The following is a 9,419-nucleotide window of genomic DNA, read 5'->3' as shown; positions in this document are numbered from 1 at the left end:
TCTCTCTCTCTCTCTAAATCTCTATCTCTATCTCTATCTCTCAATATACTCTCGTAAAAAGTGATGGACTTTTAAACAAGGCCGGGCAAGTGCCAAGAATTGTTATTACAACTTACAAGCTAGCAATTGTTCTGACATTTGAGCGTCCCTATTTTGATTCGACCGAGACAAGCTCGAACGCGCGAATGCCTGCACCGGGAATGCTGACCGTTATGCCCTGCAGTGTGCAGTTCAGTTCCGCCGTCCGGGATGCGCCTGCGCAAAGCAACATGTTACCAGCGCAGCTGTGATGAGCTGGCCGGTATTAGCTCCGATGGGCGGTTTGGGGAAGTGCGAAAGGAAACGGTAAATTACAAGACGGAGGAAAAGTCCGGGGTCTCGAAATGCACGGCAGCAGCATGTGAGGGTAAGGCTCCCGAGTCAGGCCTCAGGACATAGGAGTGGGGGAGGGAGTGTGGGTATTATGTATATATAAATTTGCGTCGTGCAGGGGGAGTGGGAAGGTGTCCGGTGGAGGCGCTGGTATTGGAACTTGAAAGACGGACTCGCATTGGTAAGGGCGGGGTGTGCCGGACGGGTTCCAATTTACGGAGGTCCTGCCGTTCACCGACGGAAATTTGAATTTAAGAGTCCGGCCAATAGACGATCAGAATTCCTTTAACGAAGGACCACAAGAACTTTGACTTTAGTCAAACATAGTTAAACTATGGTTCGCTTTGAACTCTTGTTTCGCTGTATGTCGCCATATAGAACTTTGACTACATAGTTAAACTATGGCTCGGTATGAGCTCTTGTTTGTAGGACAATTGTTGTATCATTGATGACCTTCCTGTCCTCCCTCACACCCTCACAATCGGACACCCTCACAATCGTTTTGTCGCGATGACCTTACCATCCTCAATCACATATCTTATGAGAAAGAGCCCTATGCGATTGGGTGAAAGAGATACCTTTTGGTTAACGGCCCAAGGGTTGGCTTAGAAGGCCAATTATGCATAGTTCACGTTGTTTTGCCTTCTTGCCCTTCACTTTCCAATGCTCTTTTGTGTTGTAGATTAGAGCTTGAATTCTTTGGGGGGTTGCCCTTCGGTTAAGTTAGTCTTTTATAGTTTCTTTCATCTAGATTAGAGCTGAATACTTGGGGGGAGTGCCCTTTAGATAAGTTACTCTTTTGTTTAACAAAGGGGATACTTAATGTGATAAAGACTTGCACATGGGGCAACTGGCTAGAGCACGAATCCAAACTCCTTGGTGGAATATAAAACTGATTTAAAAAAGCAAGGCACATGTTGCTAGCATGCCTATAAGACCTACAAAACATGAGTCTTACACAACCGTTTGAGCAACGAGTAGGAAAAAGGAGTACAAACTAGCTTAATCTCCCATGGTCTTATTTATTCTATTTACAAAATTAGCATTTCCTCCAAAATTTAGCATGTAATTCTGTTATGCCATCTTTGAAGGTAAACTTATATTGTAAAAAAGAACCATTTAGCCCTGGTGGAGCGCCTCTTTCTCTTGTAGGAATCTTTTTTTAATACAAACTTACACTGTTTTCAGATTTTAGTTAAAAAAATTAGGAAGTTAATTTAATGAAAAGAGTCTTTACTTACAATATCTATAAGCCTAGGAGCCCAACCATTCCACCTTCTTGATAAGGCCAACAATAGCCTAGAATGTGTGCAAAAGTAGAGCCCGATGCTATTTGAGAGAGGGGGAATGGAGATAATCCACTAGCGTAGAAGGATATACTCAGAATGGTGATGCAGAGTGAGGTTTCGAGGGAGATTCCATAGACATCCTTATGCATAATAAACTCCTAAGAACCGGGAAGCGTGAGCAGTGCACTCTTGTAGAGGGGGACAGATTTGGACGTGAAAACAGGGAGGCTACATTCGAAAATGTGCACCGAAAGGCCTTGTAAGGCATGCATTGCAACACAAAAAAAGCTTAAGGGCATTGCTTGGTTTGGTTTGGGCTAATGGATGGTAACCTTGAATCTTGTAGGAGGGGTACAAAGTCCGACATGATCGGACTTTTATCTTTGTCAATACTTCCGTTAATACATAACTTCTACGTCCGACATCTCCGATTGCCTCTACGACAGCATTCACAGAATCCCGTGGCCAATGAGTTCTGAGCAAACATTTGCGGGTTACGATCTTAAGCAACCGTTAATAATTAGATCACGATAATCTGGCGAAGCACACTCCCAATGATTCCGGCAAGTATCCGCTCTTCCTCATGTCGTTGGCAAACTGCCGTGCTTTCGTTGCCGCTCTCATCTCCTCCGCTCGCCGATGCGCTGCCACCATCTTGTTCATGATCTTCTCCGTCGCCTGAGCTCGCAGCTTCTCCAATTTCATCTGCGCCATGCAACAAATTCACGTTATCAAACTCAAAACCCCGTAGCTCGATATATAATTAAATCCGACAGATTTCGTCTCTGATCGAACTCAAATCCCGGTAGCTATGAACGGCAATAATCAAGTCCGGCAGATATCGTCTCCGATCGTTTACCTCTAGCTTCTTCAAATCCGCTTCCGCTTTCGCCTTCTGGTGATTTTCCCACGCCTGAATCCTGGCTTCCTCTCGTGCATACCTGCATGCACAGCAACCGCTCACTAATCAATTTCAATTTTAATTCGCATTTAAAGAATCTGTTCGTCCGTAAACGAATTCTTGTTCCTTACTTCGCCATGTTCCTTGATCGCTCTGCCTCCTCCCACGAAGTAGCCGTAGATTCCATGAAATTGTTCTTCATCTCCACCATGTCCAAGGTCGATGGCATCAGAGATTTGGAGCTCTCATCGGTATCCTCCTGTCTCACCTTCCAAGTGGGACGCACGTTGGCTTCAAGAGTGCAATGCTGCTTCTGCTCCGGAATCAAGTCCCGATGCTCCAACTTGGCCAGGTGACAGCTTTCTAGCTCCAGTACATTGGAGCCCGGATTGTTCCAGGAGCTGGATCGTCTCGCTGGCGTGTTGTGCCTTATAGGAGAATTGTTCCTCATGGGTGTGGTGTTCTGCGAAGTGCGAGAGCTGCCCAGCGGAGTGATTTGCGTGCCCATATCTCTCCTCGACACTTTGGGAGAGATTTCCGTCGCTGCATCTCTCATAGGAGCTGCCCATTTGTTCTTAGGAGCATGAACCACCAGTCTGTTTATCGCGTCCGACGAACATGGTCCACGCGTTAGAGTCTCCACATTGTCCGTATAGATATCTGATGACAACAACCACTGTAGTAATGTTAACAACATGCAAACTCCTCCGACAAGACATGTCTAATTGCAACAGCCGTGACAATATAATGCTAGCAACAAGCGAAATGCTCCAAGAAGCAAAGATATCCGGCACATGTTTAGCTGCTATCTTAGACAAACCTTGCGTAAAAGCCTGATCTCGTTGTAATCCATACATTTCTCCTCCGGCCGACTCTATTGAATCGTTCGGAAATCTCCAAAATGTAGACGAATTCGGAGCGTTTCCATTCGCACCTTGTACTCTGGACGATTCGTAAGTTCCTTTGCTGACATTCAAAGTGTGCTGGGGAGGATGATTTGTATTCGTGAAGCCGTCCAAAGAAAATCCCTCCAATCTAAAATCAGCAGGAGACGCGATTTGTTGCTTTTGCATCAGCTTGTGAGCCGCCTTTCTCCCGCTCTTCGTTGGAGCGGACGGTTTGTGCTTCTGAGAAGTGCTCCGGATGAAAATTGGGCAGGGATCTGGAGTGTTTGAGACCTCACTGTCACTAACGGTGGCTGGAAAGTCATACGATGGTGAGGGACCTGTAACTCCTGACTCCCCGTTAGGGGGCCTTCTCGCTCCTTGTGTAGACTGCATCACAGATTGCTGCTTGCTGGACCGTTTGGCATTTACTGCTTTCGACAATCCTACAGATGGGCTAGAGGATTGAGGATGAGATGGACTTGCATTTATGAGCCACTTTTCTGCGTCATCCCACTTCGATGGAAGTGTCCTCGTGGCCGCAGACCTTATATCTTCACAAGGCATGTATAAGGGCAAGACTTTCCCATATTCGCTCACGCCCATCCTCCCAAGCATGTAAGCTCTTTGATTTATAGCCGTCGGGATTCCAGAGAAGCTGCTCCGTGAAGGAGTACCTGGGCTAGGAAACGTTCTCAGAAACGCCTGAGATGCAGGACCTTGCGACTCGGACCTCTTAAGATTTGGGCTACCTTCCATGTTCAATCGAAAGCCCTTGCTGCATGCTTGTGGATCGGTAAGGTCCAATCTCAGCAGGTCGGCCTTCGAAACTGACCTGGAGTTAACAGGTGCAGAATCATGAACCTTGGACGCGGATGAACGTTCGTTGTGAGCATCCTGTATATCCGGGGCCATCCTACCAGCAGCTCCAGATCTGGTAGCTATCATCCGTTTGTCCTGCGTTCCTGTGAAGCAAGGACCTGGTTGGGGAATCATCTTTTGGAATCTGGTGCTGGCACGACATGATAATTTAGATAGCATATTGGAGCCATGGCTGCAGATAGACGTACCTCGTGATTCATTCTTCGGCCGCGAATCCTTTGACGCTTCACTTTCGTCTGCAGTGCCAAGGCGTATGATCAGCCAGCGTCCAATTGAATAAATTTGATCCGGATCATCAAAACAGGGCCAACCCTGCTCCGCACGTTAGAACATAGAACGTAGAAATAGAAATCCGTCCATCACCTGTAGAGCCCGTCTCTAGAATGAACTCATCAATTTCCGCATTCCGCCTGGCCGCAACAGCTCCGGGAACCTTCACTAGCCTCTCCTGTTCTCGCTTGCAGTGGCTGAAGTTCTTAGTTGGCAGTATCGAAGGTGATGGTTGTTTCTCCGCCTGTGAAGCACCACAACTCCAAGAGTTAAGACATCTTCTTACTCTCTTCCGTACCTTGAAAATTTTCGACTAAACCTGCCCTTCGTTGCCTAATTGATGGAGAGTGTAAAGCAAAAGGTGGCACAGACCTTAATACTCTCCAGCGGCATCGTGACACTGTCGTGAGATCCATCATCGTCGGACGTGCAACATCCATTGGCTTGGGGAAAGGGGGTCTTCTCGTGCTGATAAAGAAATTGCTCCATATCGGTACCAGCGCTGCAGCTTGATGAGCTCGTTGCCGAGTGGTTGATGTTGGAGTTCTGAGTGATGCAAGAGTAAGCACTATCATCTTCTGTCTCTTGAGCAAGGATCTTGCAGGATCTGGGTGACGGGGTGACTAGCGCTTGGTGCATGAGATATCTATGCTCGGATGGACGCAGTTTTGTCATCGTGAAACCTCAACTCAATAATAATCGCTGAGCTTGCAGCTCGAGTTTCTACTGGCTAGGAAGACGGAAGCTCTGACAACTGACAAAGTTGGAAGTAGGGAACGGTCAAGGAAGAGTGAAGGCAAGACCTTATAACAGCTGCGATAATAAGGAAGATGGCACGTCTCAAGAGGAGCCTGGGAGGAAGGCCAAGTAACTCAAATGCATGCTGCACTGACGCTAGATATAAGGAAAAGAAGGTGGGAACGACTAAAGGAAAAGTGAACTCGAGAACTTGAACAGTGATGGGATGGAGGCTGAAGAGAATGAGAGCAAAGAACGTCGAAAGACGCAGGCTTGCTCGACGGTGTCGGAGGGGCATCTGCACACAGGATGTGTGAAAAGATGGGGCGGAAGGAGAAGGTGGAGCAACAGATGCAATTTGCAAAACTATGATGGGAGCGATGGATGAGGCGGGATCGAAAGGAGCGTGGTGCAAGGCCTCGAAGTTCCATGGACGAATCACGGCAAGCTGGGGATGGATGCAAAGCAAGCATTGGCAGGAACGCAACGAATTTCTGGCGGTTAGGCTTAGAAAATAAATGTGTGGAGCTACAGGGAGGCAGGATCGAGGCTAGGTATGGATCGGGGGGCTGTGTGGATGGATTCGAGGCAAGATATTCCGTCGTAGCTGTACAGCCTATGCGCAGCCAGCGCAGGCAGCTGCAGATGAGAACTGAGCTTGATACAGTCCCCGGGTACTGAAATGCTACGCGACAACGGATCATATATATCCGGCAGTGTCCGGGCTCCGGGAGCTAAAAACAAGCTCACTATTAGCCTCACTTAAGTGAGCTTGAACCTTGCTACTCTACAGTCTCCTACCGCACGACCACGCATTATATATGACGTCCAAAAGTTTACGGCATTGTAAGTCCAAGAGTTAAGACATCTTCTTCCTTTCTTCCAAGAGTTTATAAGACAGCTGCTGCACGACAACGTAGTAGGCGTGTTTGCAGACAAAGGAGCGAGCTTTTGCGGTCTTGGACACACAAAGTAGGGAGTGGAATTAAAGAATCGGGATTCAGACGTGCTTTGTGTAGGTCACTGGGTTGGCCCTTCGGCACGATCTCACGACCTTAGTTTGACGGACTACTTCTGCCGTACTTAATTCGCTCCGTCGCCGTCCGTCACTCTTTGAGAAGACCTCTGCACGTGACGGCTTCCCCGCTTTCTGACGTGGCGCTTGTTGGCAGTCCCATCACCAGTTCGATTTTGATTTTTTTTTGGGCGTGCTAGGTTTTTGAATCCTCAAAATTTTAAGCAAGAACATGCCCTACAGGTTTGCTATATTTTAATTTCTTATTGGACTCCAACCTAGGTCAAGTTTGCTAAACACCCATTCCCGTATGTCACTCGCCTATGCTCATAGAGTCACGCACAGAAAAGGGACGACTGGTGCCCTTCTTCATTTCGTTCCCGTGCTAGAATAGCTCACGTAGCTTGAGGCAACTTGAAGCATTTAATATAAGCATGCAAACCTTTCAGACAGCTCTGCATCTGAGAGCTAGCCATCTTTGATTGGCTCACATATCAAGCTCTGTACCTCTCTCGAAGCATTGAACACACTTCATCCCACTGTCAATGCTAGATGCCCGTGTCTCGTTGGTTGGACATGAAAGAGCGCATTGGTGCTCAAAATTGCAGAGTTCAGAATAGAGGTGCGAATTATTCAACCAAAGGTGCTTCATATATGCCGCGACTTTTGTGTACGTCTCCAAATCTCACAACTAGAGCCGCACCATGGACCTCGTGTGCACTCAGCCATAGAGTCCTTAGTTTGAGCTCATTATTAGGTATGAGGTAATTCAAGAATTATCGAATAGTTTGAGAATTCCCAATATGGTTAAGATTTGTGTTCAAGTCACAAATCCTAACCCCTTACTTGAAAGGGGAGTCTGGACTAAAGACTCTATAAGGGAATCCTCCCAAGTTCCACTTTCAAATTAAGGGTTAAGATTTAGCCACATGGTAAAATCTTAACCCAATAAAATTTGGGGATTCCACAATTCTCTAGTTTATTATGCAAAAATGCTCAATTGTGAATGCTTCCTCATAAATAAAAAACTAAGAGTGCATAGCCCAATTCTACAAAATCAACCCTTAGAGCTTGTGCCCATGCACCACTTGGAGCGTAACCTGTGAGCAATTTGGTGGCGCAATGGATGCAATTCTAGGCAGTGTAGAATGGGCTATGTTTTGTTCACATGATTTTTGGAGACAAAGATAGTTTTCACCAATCTGCCTAGTGGTTACAAGTACCCTTTGCACACTACTTAATGAGCCATGTACCAACAAGTGCCGGTTAGTGACTGGCTATTGCCATCATCAGCAATGGCGCTTCAATGCCTTTTTGGCACCTCAAAAATCCAAGGTGCGCTGATGCACCCAACGGCGAATAGATGTGCCCTCCATATTTGTTTGCATGATCAAATCTGAAGCACCTTGCTTGACTTCAACCTATGCGTGTGCACAAGCCCTTAAAAAGGCCTAGCAAATGCTTTTGGCCCCACTTATGCCACATTAAATGATGTTGAGAAATCTACCACAAGAATTAGTAATGAATCTATCATCAAGCCCTTCTAGAAAGTATAGCATCAATAGCATTAACAAATAGCAAGTGTCATACTCTTAGAGCTACAATGGTTGCTTTTGCTAGTATGGCATGTTCCAATATGTCTAGGGGTAACCAATAACATCAAAGAACATTATAAAATTAGCTTCACATGCAATGTTAAGTTGACGTATAAAACCATGTAGAGAGTGTGAACGTGCCCAATCCTACATAATAACTCTCTCTCTCTCTCTCTCTCTCACACACACACACACACAGACAAATTAAAGAAGACATGTCTTGTGGCTTTCCACACGACATCATCAAATTCTTAATAGAATGTTAGAGAGTTTGGTTCAAAGACTCTAAGAATTCTTACAATTAAGAGGCCTTACTACTTTCAAGGAATGAGAAGAATTGTATTAAATTTGTTCGTGAAGTTCAGGTTTGAGTCTGGTTAGGAACTCTAAACTTAATGGGTGAGGTTTATGGATAAGGGATACTTTTGTGTATAATTGTATGTTTACTAGATGACATCATTTGTCATATATTATATCCTTCACCTAACATTATTCCCATTACATTTTCCATCTTAGATACACTTCCTTCACATGGACGCATGTGAGATGCTATGATCACACAAGGAATCATATCTCACTTTCTTGCCATATATTTTCTTGTCAAGCAGATGGGGAGTTGTATGAATTGACCTAACTACTAACTAGGAGCATAAAGTAGCCGTACATATCACTTGACAACATCCCAATGTTAAAAAAGACAAAGGCATGTACAATTGAGTAAGTGTTTCAAAGAGGCAATGTGTTGACCTTGAGATTTATGGGTTTCTACCATCTATCTATATGTGGTGACATGCGCATCTTCTAGGTATGAAAAAGGAATTAAATTTGTTATCTAACTTGTAATCTCCTTGTGATGCAAGTTGTGTTTAAGCCTTCTATTGCTCTAATTGTCTTCGAATACAATAAATTCCAATCCAAACACAAATTTATGATTTAGTTATGGACCCTATGACATCAAGCTATCAATATTTTAACATTAGAAAATTTGCTCACAAGCTTTGTCACTAAAAGGGTTGATCTTTATATACTTGTGCATTGTATGCCTATGAGCCCATGACTATTTAGTAGCGTGAAACATACCTTATGTAAAATTTACAGGTAGTAATACTTTTACCTATACTCTAACTATTACACCTCCATTTTCTTATCTCTAGTAATAAGTATGTTTCTCAAGAGAGACCCATTCCTATGCGAGTCCACATGAGAAGAACCTTAGAAGTTGGCCCATGCTCGCCATGTGCCAGAAGAATGATAGGGCTCAAGGGAGCATAAAGAGGCCAAGAGTTGATACAAAGCCAAAGGTTAGCATGAGTGCAAGAGTGGTCAAGTCTTTGAGGCTTCAAGCGAGGAAAGCGAGCATGAGGGGAGACCCCCAAGGGGGAAGAAACATGCGCCAAAGAGTTGTCGTATGTAGAAATCATGGGAAGAAATATCTAGAGTGGATTTTCCTCATTGGCGAATGGAAAAGTCAAG

The 9,419-nt window shown here is 45.1% G+C and overlaps 1 protein-coding gene across 1 annotated transcript; it reads right to left on the bottom strand.

Moving 5' to 3' along the window:
* Positions 1 to 1,720: 1,720 nt before the first annotated feature.
* On the bottom strand, positions 1,721 to 5,841 carry LOC147902628 (uncharacterized). The gene is made up of 7 exons (XM_087373567.1): positions 4,971 to 5,841; positions 4,692 to 4,842; positions 4,517 to 4,564; positions 3,383 to 4,411; positions 2,694 to 3,222; positions 2,521 to 2,602; positions 1,721 to 2,366 (listed from the first exon to the last, which is right to left on the bottom strand). Exons 1-7 carry the CDS (start codon positions 5,271 to 5,273, stop codon positions 2,187 to 2,189), a joined length of 2,322 nt encoding a protein of 773 aa, XP_087229693.1. The 5' UTR covers positions 5,274 to 5,841; the 3' UTR covers positions 1,721 to 2,186.
* Positions 5,842 to 9,419: the final 3,578 nt, after the last annotated feature.

The sequence above is a fragment of the Dipteris shenzhenensis genome, chromosome 4 (genome assembly GCF_047967505.1).
Source record: "Dipteris shenzhenensis isolate YYH24624 ecotype China chromosome 4, Dip_SZ_1.0, whole genome shotgun sequence".
Lineage (NCBI taxonomy): Eukaryota > Viridiplantae > Streptophyta > Polypodiopsida > Gleicheniales > Dipteridaceae > Dipteris > Dipteris shenzhenensis.
The sequence above is the reverse complement of the archived record's forward strand: the minus strand, read 5'-3'. Positions and strand labels throughout refer to the sequence as shown.

Coding starts and splice junctions, on each gene's coding strand:
- LOC147902628 (XM_087373567.1), bottom strand. CDS start 5,273: ATGACAAAACTGCGTCCATCCGAGCATAGATATCTCATGCACCAAGCG. Junction 2,603..2,693: donor CGATCAAGGAACATGGCGAA/GTAAGGAACAAG, acceptor CTGTGCATGCAG/GTATGCACGAGAGGAAGCCA. Junction 2,367..2,520: donor CGGATTTGAAGAAGCTAGAG/GTAAACGATCGG, acceptor TGCATGGCGCAG/ATGAAATTGGAGAAGCTGCG.